Below are 16,076 nucleotides of genomic sequence, written 5' to 3'. Positions count from 1 at the left end.
AATTAGTACCTACAGTTCAAAATACCACACCAATATCAAAGGAAATGTCTTTGAAGTCTATCTTATTAAGTATTTTTCGCTTTACCTACTTTCTCGGATGATAAATGTTTCAAGTATGAATAGCTGTAGGCTTTACGAGGGTGTTTGGAAAGTTATTTGTTCGAAGGCTAAGGAGCCTCAAAGGTAAGGACCTTATCAACTTTTTGGTTCTTTTATTTTACTTCTGGCGAAAATGTATAGAAACATTAATATCATCTGTTGATGCATTATTACTCTGTGCTAAATTGCAAAAGTTTTAATGTTATTGTATCTCAAACAAATATTTTTGTTATTTGCTACGGGAATGATTCCATCCAAGAGGTTGAACAAAAAAGTAAAACGATTTATTAAAAAAAATACTTAACCTAGATAGTCTCTCTACTCGACCTGTGGTTGACTGGCAGATAATGCCACCTGGCATTAAGTCCGCCACTGTACAATTGTATGTGCAAAAGTGTAAATAAATAAATAAATAGTGTTATCGTAATTTCATCCTCAAGAAATCTTATACTCTTCAGTCTTTCTCCTCTGTTCATCAAGAATAAACACAATATACATAAAAATTTGTGGGACCACGGCAACTTTGACAGTGAAGGATTATAAGGCTTTCATTATGTAACAGTTGCCGGAAGTTGTTTGTCTTCAGCCAGCGACTACTTATGTTGTAATGAGACAATCACATCAACCCCCCCATAACTGCGTCCACCAACTCCCATAACTTTAGTTAATAAGTACATATAGGTAACACTGTTATTCTTATACGCTCAGCGAAGAATACTGAAATCGAAACAATAGATCTTCATTCTGAAAGAGTCAAATTATTCTCGATCCCATTTTGAATCAATCCAAACCCGTAATACCTATCCCAATACTAATCCGATTGTAAGTATTTACTTGAGCTTCAGATAAAACACCTTTAATTAATGGCAATCCAATGTGTCGTAATTGATCGAGTGTGCTCTGACTACAATTTCCTTGGAATCAATTTTGCTACGAGTATAATACATTACAGTTTGGAATATTGAACACTAATAATGTTTCCTCATAAAATATTTGCAACATTCTGAGGTAATATTGGCTATTAATTGAAAAATTGGTCAACCTGCCCGGCCGTAACTTGCGGCGTACAAAAATACGTCCTTACATTACTCTAGCTGAAATGAAAGCAATCTTCCGACAATCATGGCCCGGGCAGTCCTTTCCAACTTGCGGCCCTTATCTACAAACCCTGACCATTACTAGTAATGGAAATCCAATTACTATTTAAGCAAGATAAACTCAGAACGTGCGCTGCCGACCGTCATCCGAACCACCCAATGTCACACACGAAAATTTAAACTTCGGACTCCACAAACAATTTCCACAGGCAATATTGGGGCCCAAACATAAATATAGATTATGAATTTGAACCCTTTGAAATGACTCCTTTGTGTAACTGAAGATATTAGATACAAATTGAACTTTCTACATAAACAAAACTTGCTGATAAAATGATAATCCCAGCTGAGGATTGCTCCTTGGAGTTTTGATCGTTATATCAAACGAATAAACACAGTTGACCGTTGTACAAAGAGCTCCATCGAACATATTTAATAGCCGTAATTTTATTTAACGTTAAAACGTGAACACCTTGAACAAGATTGAATACAAACGACGCGACGTTGCTAAAAATCTGTTAGGTAAATCTCCCTAATTTTTTCTCCAACCAATTCGTTAAAGTACCTACCTGCGCATGTTAAAGAAGGAGCTATGATATAGTGGCGTGCCATCAACGCGATCGACCCTTGAACTTTCGGCTTCGGCCCAACTTTCGGCCATATCCCCTCGGATTGAGCCGTTCGCACCTCACCGCACCCTTTTTTGTCTACCGGTAATAATCTACGACTCAGATGTTAAGACATTTACATGACAAAGGAAGTAATTTCCTAAAATTCAAACAACTCCCAAACTCTTATTCTTAAGCAGAAGTTTTGTTTAAATTCGGGAAAAAGTTGGCGTATTTTAAACTGGTTAAGTTAATATTCAAACACAGGCGTATATAATTATGATTGCCTATTCCAGTTTGGAATACTAATGCAGGTTAATTTATTTTGCAACAAAGTACCTATTATCCCATCCCAACTAATATTATAAATGCGAAAGTAACTCTGTCTGTCTGTCTGTCTGTTACGCTTTCCCGCTTAAACCTCGCAACCGATTTTGATGAAATTTGGCATAGAGATAGTTTGAGTCCCGGGAAAGAACATAGGATAGTTTTTATCCCGGTTTTTGAAACAGGGACGCGCGCGATAAAGTTTTTCTGTGACAGACAAAATTCCACGCGGGCGAAGCCGCGGGCGGAAAGCTAGTTTTAAATAAAAATCACTTCAATATAATCAATTATGGTCTGTATTTTTTTAATAAAAGTCATTTATTCAAGCAGTAAATTCATATTAACAACATTGCAAAATTCCTACCTGATAATCTCGAAATTCTCGTGGATTTAAATGCTTAATATCAGAGTAATTTTCGATGTTTGCATATCAAATACTCGAAAATACGAGTACATTAATTTTGATGGAAATACCATTTCACTTGTATTTCATGTTAAGTAACCACTTGCATTTCGCAGAATCAAATTTCCCAATCGTGGAGGTATGGCACAAATTTAATATAATTAATTTGGATAATGTTATTAATTACATTGTGCCATACACATCATTATTCAAAAAATAATGATATTCAGTTTGTACCTACCTACTTCCTACTGTCTTGCTACGATAATATTTTAGACAAAATGGCATCACGCCGTGAACAGTTAAAGCATCGTGTGGTCGTTACCCTTTCACATGGTACCATGTATCTGCTGCCTAAAATTCCATTCTGAAAATGCTATTGTCCTAGTAAGAGTGAGTTTCCATTAACAGCTTAACGTATTTATTCCGCGGTAACCGGCGCACAGTGTGCCACAGTATAATGGAGACAGTATGCAAAGGTCTTCCGTGATTATGTACGTAATAATTGGGTGATATTCCTCTAACGTTTGGAAAAGTTTATGTAACACACAACTGGCTTATAATAATGAAATCTAGAATACTTAGATAGGTGTATACCTTCCTATAATTGTCTCATAATATCAATTGCCACTGAAAGTTTCACGACTAAAAGTTATCTACACTCACTTAAACTGTGTATAACTGAGCGTTGATACTGTCTTCGCAATACAACTCCCTAGCACTTAAAGGTGTATAAGCTTTCTCTGCCCGAAACTTAGCAAATCTGTGCCCAAAGTGTAAATGTAACTTTGAAAATGCCCGTGAGTCGCACAGTGAGTTTGCATAAAGTCCGCTAACGTAATCTTAACGTGTTTATTCCATTGCAGCGTCGCGTATTCGATACGAGATCACGAGCGGGAACATAGGCGGCGCGTTCGCCGTCAAGAACATGACTGGCGCCATCTACGTGGCCGGCGCGCTCGACTACGAAACTAGGAAACGGGTGAGTTTAAGTCTGTGTGCACGGTTTTATTTATTTTTACATGTCTCATGAAAATGATATGACGTGCAGTCCGCGCCAATAGACTATCAATGTTGCAAATAAATGAAATCAACCCAACTGTCTATGGTCATTATTGATTTGGTTATTCTTTAATTGCTAGTGAAATACGAGTATTCTATGTTTTTGATCGATAGATATTTCTTAAGTCTATTGGCACGGACTACTTATAAAGTTATCGTTAAATTAGTTTGTCTTTACATACATATTAATTTAATGGATGAAAAATGTGTTACTTTATGTTTATTGCATTAACATGTAAATATTTACATTTACTTTTATGACATCGGATGTTCAAAACTCCGAACCATAACATTGCATAATATTAGATAAGGTACGACCTACATATAAATACGATTAATCAAAAGCAACCCATTTTGAAAGGAAGTTTTGTCTGTCGACGACAGGAAATTCAGAGTGGATGCGACTCAATAACAAATCAAACTCACTCGGAGTCTTCTGCAAAGAAAATGACGGAATACCACTCAAATGTTTCATTACTTCGGAACGTAACAAAGCACAGACCGATATTGTTTTGTTGTTGACAAATTAAATCGTCATTCAGTTCTCAGATATCGAGTTATTATTTAAGCAACGGAATTGGATTCGCAGATTTACTTTTCTCCGAATCGAAATGACACAAAGACTAATTTCGTTTTGTAAAACTGATCAATGAATTTGTCATTCAGATATTCGATCTAACAAAGGCTTAAAACTGACTTTGATAAAATATTCAAATAAATTTAATCGTGTATAATATAACATTAATAAAAACCGCAAAAAATTAGGTTGTAGATATTGAAAACAACTAGAAGCTTTTAATATTGACAAATGGTCCCTGAGAGAGGCGATAAGAGCCACCAGTGTATTCGGAATATAAATGTTGAAATAAATCTATATCCGACTCCGGCTAGGGTTGGGAATGTGAAAAAGGAAAGTTTTTTATACATTTTGTTGGAAACATTACTGTGATGCGAGTTCGCGAACACTAATGGAACTTGTAAGCGGGACCTGTCGTTTTCCAAAACGAGGACGTATTTGTGTGCTGTATTTGCCGCTTACCAGTGGCGTTAGAGGATCGAGTTCGAGGTCTGTCAAAGTGCACTGGTCTTCATGTATGTGGTACGTAAAAGTACGTGCTAACTCTTGACTTCGCAAAAAGAAAACACAGTATTTCGACAGTTTTCAACCCCCGGAACTTATGCTCGCTCGACTTGAATACGTAATAGCGGACACACAGTGGTGGCTTTTACTTTTACACTCGCAATCGAAACATCTACGAACGAGTACTTGTTTTCAATAAACATTCGAGTATAATAATTTGCTAAAGTAAATAAATTGCTTTGATTTATGAGCAGTAGTAGTCTCTTTCACCAATTTATCTAGAATTCACTTGAATTTTCTTTGTGGTAACCTAAGCACATCAAAATAATACCTACTTAAGACTTTTGTAAATAAATTACAAACTATTTTTTGCTCATCTCTATTTTCGGTTATTGGAAGTATTTGGAAGTAAGTCGAGTTAAAAGGATTCGAAGTCTTTTGAACGTAATTTCGCGCTAAAATAAACGCTTTTAAACGTTTCAAGAGACGTTTTTCCTTTGCCCCTGGCGGTTCAATTTAAAAACATCGCGGTGGAGCGTCGCGGAGCAGACTGTACCTCGCCAGTCTTTGTAACGGCCTCAGCAAAGTTCCTCCGAACTTTCTGAGATAAATAATTTAATCTTTAATACCTATTTAAGCGAGCGGTGGCTGCCAGGCTGTATCGCTATTCAGCTGAAGACTCGCAAAGCGTTCACGGGAACAAGTTACTAAAAACTTTGATTCATAGTTTTTACGTTAAAACTACTAACTACGGAAGTTGCTAGAGATAACTTATTTTACAGCCAATCATAACAAGCACTGAAAACGTTTACAGAAAACCATGAAGACTGTATATCGTCTGAGTACATTAGTGTATTTAGTTCCCACAAAAGTTTTTAACATTCCGCATTGAATTTTCCTCTAAAATTATACAGAAAACGTCCACTCGTAGAGATTTTTCCTCGGTCAACATTTGCTTTAAAGAGCCTTTAACTGCAGTGTTTCGTACTTAAACTGAAAAGAATAAGTAAATCTCTTTAGCCTGTACGAGATACCTACATAAGCCTTGCATTGTGTTATTTCCTAGCTTCTAGCGGGTCTTTATACGCAGCTAGAGCCGAGCAAGTCCACCTGAGCCTCGCTAGATAATAGCTCTTCAGAAACTGAATGGATAATGCTGGTATTCGATTGTCGAAATTGAGTATCACACTAATATTGGATGGATTCCACCGGTGTGCAATATCAGCATCAAATGAAGATCGCTCAAACTAGGTGTAGATATTATGCGTCAGATATTCAGCTCGGTACTAACGTCCCCCTCGACCGAGGAAATTACTTAGCGACACTGACAGATGACACCAATAACTTCCACGGGTCGCTGAATAGTCTTTCTATTTTGGAAACAGAGTTTTGGTCACAGTAAATTTTGAGAACAATGTCACCGCATAATTACCGTTGTAAGTCTGTGAGTTAATGATTTTAGTTTTAAAAGTTATTCAGTCAGAATCTACCCAATTTAATAAAGTATAACATTTTATATCGAAGCGTATAGTGCTGATAAAAAATGACATACTTTCAAGAAGTAGAAAACCGAAAAAATATTATTCAATCTAACACACAACAAAAACTTAATATATTCGACCTGGTTCTTGAAGTCCAACTTGTGATATTCGTATCAAGCGACCACGATGTTTAAGCTTTCAAACTGAAAAATTATGCCATTAATATTTCCTTATTTCAAAATGACAATAAATGGGGAGATGCCATAAAGACAGGCTACGTAATTTTACAGTAATTTAAAGAACTCAACTAATTTACAACTTCTAAATTATATTTGTGAAACGTTTTTGTAATTAAGCTGTTAAAATGTGGTTCCGTGCTTGGTTCAAAGACTTTTCTTTGGGATATACTTTAATAAAGTTAATTACAGTCCGTTCTTCTTTCGTTAAACTTTTTCTTTTAAATTACTTCATGATATAGTTACTTACGGCGAGATTAAAACAGTCTGCTCCGCAAAAATATAGTAAAATATTTTATTTGCTAGCATCTTTTATAATTTTACCCGGTTTGTAGATGTCTGTTACCACTAACATTATTTTACTTAAAATGCAGACGCTACCACTGAAATAAATCTTCGTACATTTCAATACAGTGCGATTTTTGAACCTAAATCTATGCGAGTACAAAAGCAAGCAAAGGCATATTATAAAACAGTCCAATCCAATTCAAATTGCATATTCTGGGTGTTCATTTGTTTTAAATTGTGGAACAGTACGAGCTGAAGTTGGCCGCGTCGGATAACCTGAAGGAGAACTACACCACGGTCGTTATCCACGTCAAAGATGTCAACGACAACCCGCCTGTGTTCGAGAGGCCCACCTACCGCACTCAGATCACCGAGGAAGACGACAGAAACCTACCCAAACGAGTTCTACAGGTCACAATCGATTCCTCGATTGCCGTAGGCGTCAAATCGATGAACAATCGAAATGATGCAGTAGATTTCGCCTCGACTTTTTTTTTAGATGTTTGATTTTTGCATGGCATGGATTTCGTTTGTGGCACTGTTTTGTTTCGTAGAATCGTTCCGTTGCTAGTGTCCGTCTTGTTGTTGTATTTTTGTTGTTTTATTTGCATCCAACTTGTTTATTGCGCCCGTCTGCGGTTCCAGAATGAGGTCGTCGTCGAATACAGTATCTTGCACTCTTGAATTTTTTTACTTTCCTCTTTTATGCGACCTCACAATGGGTGATGAAAGCGGTCGTGAAATATTACCAATGCGACGTGTCGTGTTTCTACAACTTTTGATTTATTATGAACAATTTTTTTTTGTTCTTTCTTCCTGGCACATTATTGTGTCAATGTGGTAGCGCATTTTCTTACATAACTTTTCAATTCCTATCATTGGAGGTCCGAAAATATTTCTCATACAATTTGATACCATAATGATCATTCTTCATAAAAAAATTAAAACCTACATATTTAAAAACATAATCATTGATATTCATAATATCACTAATCATACACTTAGTTTTTACTAATATTTGTTTTCATATATTTTTCTATACTAATGATCGAAACTCATAATCATTCGAATAAATAACTATAATATTCATAAATGTGATGTATCCTAATATTTGTTTTCATAAATTTATTACTCATAAGTGTATTTATCCATATTATTGAAAATCATGATGTCTATATTCGTATTAAATCGTATTTTAACATTAAATTAATTTGAAATGGTCCAAAACAGGCAATATTTTGTGCCACAAAACTAACGTGACAGAAACGAATCGCTGCAAAACCGACTCCACGTAGTCTTGTCTGCCCTACCCCTAGAGTGTAATTTAAAAGCCGGAGGCGCGGAGGGAGGGCAGCCCTCGCCCGCTGTAACGAGGCTCAGGCGCCCGGGTGAGCTGGAGCGGCTGAGGCTGGTCGCCGAGGCGCCGAAGGCGCCGATGGCGATCCAAAAAGCCGAAGCTGCGGAAGCAAGCGTGGGTGCCTGAGCCTCGTTACGCAAGGGCGGAAGGGCTGCACATCCCGCAGCGCCGGAGACGAGGAGATACCAATGCATGCTGCATGCTTGCTTTCATGCTGCATGCTCTGCATGCTTATCTACTCTATTAAATTATATATGATTTTTTTAAAGATACGAGTATGTCTGTTATAAAGTAAATTATTCTGAACAACAACATTATGAGTTGAAGTATGTTCTTAGTAACAACATTATTAATTAAAACAATATGATCAATGAATGTTATAAAGAAAAAAGATCTGAAAATAAAAATTATGTATTTTAAATGGTTCTTGGTAGTAACAGTATTGATAAAAAAATTATGATTACTAACTGTTATGAGCTCCGATGGTAGTAATAAAAATGTATGAATAAAAAAAGTATGAAAAATAAAATTATGAAGAGAGATTATTATGAACACAAATCGGTAGTAAGACAAAGAATATGATTTAGAATTTTATGTGAGCCAATATAGAACCGTCAATGTCGTACATTCAATGTGAAAATGTTTACAAAATATATATTTCAGGTCAATATAAGTATTTTAATACATATAGCTATATCCAGGGAATATATGATATGCCCTAATATCGAAAAATCATAATAAAATTAGATGGACCAATAAATCACAATATCCCATATAGCCTCCAAAAGATATATGATAGATGCCGGAGACTACAACGACATAAATTGAAATGTCTTATTCTCCGACTTTGTTAGAATTTCATCGCGTTTCAGTGAAGCCTTCATATTGAAATTACTAACCGAAAATGGAAGCAGAGCCGTTCGAGATACCGTCTGAAGCTCATTGGATCGCGTAATGCCGTGCCGGCATGATAATGTTCTTTAAACAACCAAACGTCTTAATATTTATTTGTTCGCCGCCGTCAATACTCAAAGTATTTTTAAATACAATTACGAATTGAAACTCGAGTTTCCTCCATTTTTATAACGATAATGACGGGAACTTCGGCAGCTGGGTGGCTCGCCGGGAGCGCGTTTCAAATTTGTACTTTTCAATTATTGCGCAAAACCCGTAAAGTTCCTCCCACGGCGTAAATTAACTTCTTCATTCCGATTAATCCGCTGCGGCTTCCATCGAAACATTTTTGATGACGACATTATTTACAAAGCAAATATTTTTACGCAAACATTAATGCGATATATCTCACATGGAAGTAAAAATGTTCAAATATTAAATAGTATTTTCCCCTGTGTTTCATGAGTAAATAAGCTCAATTTAGCCAATAAAGAATTATTTTCTTCGGTGATTAAAAACAGGGACATAAAAAAACTGTATCCGTAAAACCGAGGATAAAATTGCAGCGTAACTTATCTGCTGCAAATCGGAATTTTACGGCGCGAACTGAATACATTTTATATTCCAGGAAATATATTTAACGGGAACCTCGGTAAATAAAGCTAATATGCGGGTGGTGAGCCGCGTGGGACATAATAAATTGGTGGACAATACACCAACTGAATTACAAACTGGACTGTGCTTGTACTCGAGCTTTTATTTTACTTACCTGGTTCGAATAGGTGATCTTACGTTCCAAATTTCAGGTTACTTTATTCTATGAGAAATTGTATTATAATGTTGAATAAAGTATTTCTTGTAGGACTACCTGTTTAACAAATTCTAATTACTATTAGAAAGATAATATAACCTTCACCTGCCTAGGTCGCACTTACTCGTATTATAAACCACGTAAATGGTATGCCTGAAATAAAGAAGAGCTTAGGCTTATTAAAGCAACTGAGTTTCTTACATCACTTTTTCTCATCAGCCAATATGTTGTCCCGAAAATTAAATGGTGGTGGGACAAGCTAATAATTATTTTGAATTTGGAATTTGAATTAATGTTCATGTTACAATTGTCAGCCATAGATAAAGTTAGCCCATAAAGGCCGGTGACAGGCAAAGCTCCAAAGGGCATTATTGGTTTATAGCGACCGGACCTCGCCAGTGAATTATCATAATGTATGAGGGAATTATAAATGAAATACAGCAGAATAACGTGTAGTTTTTAGGTCACCATCATAAACGGCAAACCTCAAATTTGTTATTCAACAACTTAACTTCGTATGGTTATAAATATTATATGATGTAACGGGGTTATTTCAAAACTGTTAACAACAAACTAATCGGTCCTACAAAATTTAATCCATTGCGGTCCATATTTAATGCAATAATATAATCAATACCAGGTAGTCGGAGAGGCAATAATACTTATATATCGTGGTGAAAAGACAAAAAGCTCTACATGCCCTCCAAAGTACAGTCGCAGAATGAAAAGGTTCGTCACCTTAGTGTCGGTTTTCGCTTGCACTAGGTACTGTGAGAGTCAAACCTGCCAACTTAACAGTGCAAGAAACAGTGCTGCTAACATTTAAATAAATATGACGTTTGCTAACAAATAAGGTTTTGCTTGTTTATTTTTCTATCCCATCAGTGCAATGCAATGATGACATTGACCAATTGACAATAGTTTTTTTTTATTTAATAGAAATAATAATGGCAGGTTGAACCAACAAGAAGGTTTTAGTTTATCAATCATAATAATCTTCTTGACAAGATAAATCGTCAAACAACTTTGATCTGGATAATTTTGAACTTTACTGACGAACAGTTAAAGATTATTTTCTCTAACTCGAGATTATTCTGTAACATAGTTTCAAAAGGTAATAATATGTGCTCGCGATTCGTTGAAGGAATCAATTTGAAAACTGACGAACCTTTTCATTCCGTGACTGTACCTAAAACCCTTTCTTATCAGACAAATAGTTTGATTCGATCCTGAAATATCTTTACCTAAGTAAGGGGCACTTTAAAATTATTACTTCGTCACTTTTTGTTCCCCTTGAGAACCGACCGCTTGGTGACGCAACAGTCAATAATACAAATAGAAAATGGAGGTTTTTCGCAGAAAAGGTCAAAGTTACGACTCGTAGTTTATTTTACGTCTGTCTTTAATTTAACTTTGCGATCATCAAAGAGTGGTATAAAATCACTTAGTTGTATAAACTTTAGGTGGACCGTTATTTTTTTAAGTAAGTATTAGCGTGGCATGGCATGTGTGTGTTAATGTGTGCGTGTGCACAGTACGAGCTGACGCTGGTGGCTTCGGATGGGCGCAACGAGAATTCTACGCGCGTCGTCATACGCGTGTTGGATGTCAACGATCTACCGCCGCGGTTTTCACGCAGCGTGTACGTCACGCAGGCGCTGGAAGAAACCGGACCCTTCCCCCACTCCTTGATTCAGGTTTTTTTTTTGTTTGTTTTGTTTTATTTTTTGACGAAGACACGAGAGTTGGCTAATTACTTAATACTAAACCTATTGTTATAAAGTCAATATCGCTTATTAAAACATTCACATAAATTCAAGAATTGGAAATTAAACATTTCTTATTTTTGTTTGACAATGACCATATTATGCTTGCTCAGATTAAGTCTTACTACTACTATAGTCCAGTCAATAAAGCATTATAGATGGAAAACTGTAGAACACAATTTCTGACTTCAGGACTTTATTTAGACTAGTTAGGAGGTGAACATAGCAAAAGTCCCCGCCCTTAGCCCTTGAGCCGGCGGGGAGAGGGGGGTTTAAAGGTGCCACTTTTCGGTTTTTCGCTTAATCCTCGGAAACTATGCGTCCTAGTGACATGACTACTTTGAACCAAAAAAAGCATATTCAATTTGCTACAGATGAGATCGACAAGTTTTTCTATAAATTGTATAGTTTTCGCGGCATCTGCTCTAGAAGGTCTGTAATATTGGAAATTTTATTTTTGTCTTACATGTTCCCATCAGGAGAAAATCGACTAAATCAACATTGAGCAATCATTCTAGACATGCGGGAGCATGTTAAGCCTAGTTCCAGCGAGGGGACTACACCGTGCGTATATTTAGACGAATCACTTTGAGCCACTTTTGACTCCTCATCACTCAAAAACTACTGTGCATTAACACTTCAAATTTGGCTCATGTGTTGAGACTTGCAAGATATACATCAGTTTCAAATTTCATAAATATGCCTCAAACGGTTCTTTAGATATTGACGTCCAAAAATCTACATGTCTGACCTATAGACCAAATTCTAACCACTTCCAGATGACCTCGAAGGTTCAAATTTGGCATCCAGAAAGGTAGTTATGTAAATACAAAGGAACAAATAAAAAACCAGTAAATTTTAACATTTCACATGTGATAGATAGATAGTAGTGCTCTAAATATCGATTTTTGAACGTCAATACCTAAATAACCGTTTGAGGTATATTTATGAAATTTGAAGCTGATGTACATCTTGCAAGTCTCAATACATGAGCCAAATTTGAAGTGTTAATGCACAGTAGTTTTTGAATGATGAGGAGTCAAAAGTGGCTCTAATTGGTTCGTCTAAATATACGCACGGTGCAGTCCCCTCCATGGAACTAGGCTTAACATGCTCCCGCATGTCTATAGTGTTTGCTCAATGTTGATTTAGTTGATTTTCTCCTGAAAGGAACATGTAAGACGACAATAAAATTTCCAATTTTACAGACCTTCTAGAGCAGAAACCGCAAAAACTATACAAGATATAGAAAAACTTGACGGTCTCACCTGTAGCAAATTGAATAAGCTTTTTATGGTTCATAGTAGTCATGTTACTAGGACGCATAGTTTCCGAGGATTAAGCGAAAAACCGAAAAGTGGTACCTTTAAACCCCCCTCTCCCCGCCGGCTCAAGGGCTAAGGGCGGGGACTTTTGCTATGTTCACCACCTAACTAGGCTGAATAAAGTCCCGAGGTCAGAAATTGTGTTCCACGGATTTCTCTCTACACCGTCGTTAAGGCATTCATTGACTGGACTACTAGCTATTTGCAAAAAGCTTTAAATATTGGAAACTCAAAAGTTCATTAATTGTAGTTTAGTCAATTTTCTTGTTACGTTACCTAACGTACGTTTTCCAATGCATTTTCAACATAGACGGGTTTCATTTGGTAATTGTGACTTTCCAAAACCCTGTTCGCAGGTAGAGGTTCATGAATTAATCATTAATAGTTATACCTATACCTATGTTTGTGCCAACAATGATACTAGCGTGTCTACGTCAACGTTCATTTGTTTTTATTTTTTCTGTTAGTTGGACATTACGACTTTATGGTTTGATTCTTCTTTTTAATTTTGACTTTTTGTTTTTTAAAACCTTACCAAACTCCTTTTAATCAAATCCCATAGCGTTAATTTATTATAATGTCTAATGTTTAAACTAGCAGAGTTCTGGGAATAACTTATTTGGGTGTATTAGTGGTTGGTGTTGGTCTTTCGTGCTGTAGATGGCTTTAACTAACTACACTTGACATCAAATAAATCGCACCTCCCGCGACAATTATTTATTTTCAAACGTATGCATCCCGACTTCCCACCAATATTGGCACCATTTAAAAGCCTAGTTCTGAACTTCGTTTCATTAAAGGAAAGGTTTTTACCCCAAAAATGTGTCTTTAGAAGGATCCAGAGTCACTTCTTCAAAAAATAGGTAGTTACGCTTGAGCCAACTTTTATGGCTATAAAACTGTTAAGTTGGGATTAATCGCTATCCATCTGTTAAAGAGCACACGTGAGATCATTATTTGGTTTTATAACCATAAAAATTGGTCTAATTGATCCCAGAAGTGAGCCCCAAGTGAGGTCTTTTTTCAAGTCACATTTATGGTATATGTTAATCGTTTATTAAGAAATTAAATGTGTTTTTATTTAAGTTTATTTATTGGGCTTTCAAATAACACCAATATTGTTGGGGCACCATGATTGTGTCAGAAGAAAATCTTTAAAGTTCGCGTCGCGGAAGGTGCGGTTTATTTGACGTTGAGTATATTTAATGTTGTGTTTATCTTACTAGGTATTCTCCAAAGGTAAATTGAATGCTTTTAGTGGTTTGCTTTTTGTGTGTTTCATTTTCATTACGACATTGGAAACTTGGCATTTGTTTCATTTGATTTCCCGAAACGTCTATGTTTTAAGAGCCTCTCAAAACTTTAGGAATTCTAATGAAACCTACAATCATGTTTATGTATTGAGGCCAATTTGCGACTGCTCAACTTTTGCAAACTAATTTAGACATTTTTCGTTGTTTTGGTCTTAGGTAGATCGTTATTGTAGGTACCAATTTATTTTATGTTACGTAAGTATTACACTTATTTACTATTTGCAACTTGTTTCTTAAATTTCATTATAGGTAAAGAAAACAAATTAATGTTGAAACGTTCATATGTTAACTCTAACACATTTTACACATCAAAGAACTACTAGCACGCGCGATTGCTCTCAAGCCAGAGATCACAGAAGTAGCTCAGATGCATCTTACGAGTATAAATCGCATTAAACTTCCCACTGAACAAACGCCCACACTCAGCTGGAATACCTACTCCTCTCCTCTCATTCAATTGTTCGCAAAATTACCCACAACACATAAAGAAATCCCACAACCATTCTCAAATTATATTATGTTTCAATTTTCCTTTTCGTCCAGTCAGGATTGCGATGAAAAAGTATTTCACATTTTCCTCTAAAAAATAAACGTAACATGATTTCACGGGTATTTTCAGGTGGAATTATCACTCGTGCAAAATTAGCCTCACGATGCTTTTATGTTCAATCAGTAAAATGTCTATTCAGCATCGGTGTAAAGCCCTCGTCCCAAGTCGCTTGTAGTGACAAGCTTTTTTTATAATTGGAGAGAGATTCGCAAATGATCCGAGTAATTACGCAAACGTCGACCCTCTTCATCTCCCGTCCGGACCGTAATTGGAGACTTCCCTGCGCTACATACACGTTATATCAATACCCCGGTGAATAATGTCTCCGCTAGACTCTTAAAAACTCGCAATCCGCCTATAACTCACAATTACTGTTCTCTTGCCCGTCGCACGGAGTTATTGACTGTATTTTAGGCGGAGCCTTTACACTATCCCTCTTTAAATAGTGTCCTAAAACTTTTACCGCTTTCACAGCTATCTTTGTGTGAAGCCTTAAAAAGAGGAAAGTTTGCGGTGCTTCCGACGGCCCAACGCCGCCGGTCTCCGGTGCAAACAATCTGGAGTGTTGGCTGGTTCATAACTTTGAAAAACTTCCGAGGCGTCTACCCACTATAAAATAGTAATTCTATTATGCTTAGACTACGACTTTGTGGCGGCTTTTCTGTGTTTGGTACACCATTCAAGAGTTATGGCCAGTTTAAATTAGCTTAGTTTGGCGTCAACAATATTCAAGTTTTCATAACTCAACGCGTTATGTACAGCTATTAAAATTATGAATTTGCATAGTTTCGTCGACGATAGCTGCTTTATGAATAAAAACAAAAATAACAAGTCACTAAGCAATTTAAATATTAATTGGATAAGTTAGATGAGTTCATTAATATTAATTTTCAGCTTAAATTGCTAAAATCGAAGTTCTGACTAAAGAAAGAATCAATCATTTTGGTTCATAATAATACATCTATGACAAAGTAAAAATAAATCAGTATTTTTATTAGGAAACAAATAAAATTTATGTTTGTTTACGTACCTACATAACGAGTACTTATTATGTTGTATTTCCTGGAACTTCCTCGCTTCAAAGACAGTGGTATAATGTTAACATGTTATTTATATGGATGAATCATATAATAACGTTAATAATACCTATAGTAGGTAATCAAAATAGTTTATAGTTAGAATAATAATAAAATTATTGAGCAGCTCGTTTTGACTCAACTCGTATTATTACCAAGAAAACAATATTTTTGTTGCCGAAGGCTAACCTATAACTTTCTTAACTATTGCTATATAATTGGATAATCAAACAAAGTACAAAGGCCAAGTTTCCAACTCGGAATAAACATACCTGTATGCCAACGTGTGCTTGCTCATAACA

The 16,076-nt window shown here is 36.0% G+C and overlaps 1 protein-coding gene across 2 annotated transcripts in view; it reads left to right on the top strand.

Moving 5' to 3' along the window:
* Window positions 1–16,076, top strand: part of LOC114359978 (neural-cadherin) — a 99,663-nt gene that overhangs the window by 68,691 nt on the left and 14,896 nt on the right. For both annotated transcript variants that reach the window (XM_028314526.1, XM_028314527.1), the window contains exons 3-4: window positions 3,401–3,516; window positions 6,929–7,093. In XM_028314526.1, coding sequence (XP_028170327.1) covers window positions 3,401–3,516; window positions 6,929–7,093 — 281 coding nt within the window. The remainder of the gene's footprint in view (window positions 1–3,400; window positions 3,517–6,928; window positions 7,094–16,076) is intronic.

The sequence above is a fragment of the Ostrinia furnacalis genome, unplaced genomic scaffold, assembly GCF_004193835.3.
Source record: "Ostrinia furnacalis isolate ACB-3 unplaced genomic scaffold, ASM419383v2 OfSCF4779, whole genome shotgun sequence".
NCBI classification, from domain to species: domain Eukaryota; kingdom Metazoa; phylum Arthropoda; class Insecta; order Lepidoptera; family Crambidae; genus Ostrinia; species Ostrinia furnacalis.
The sequence above is the reverse complement of the archived record's forward strand: the minus strand, read 5'-3'. Positions and strand labels throughout refer to the sequence as shown.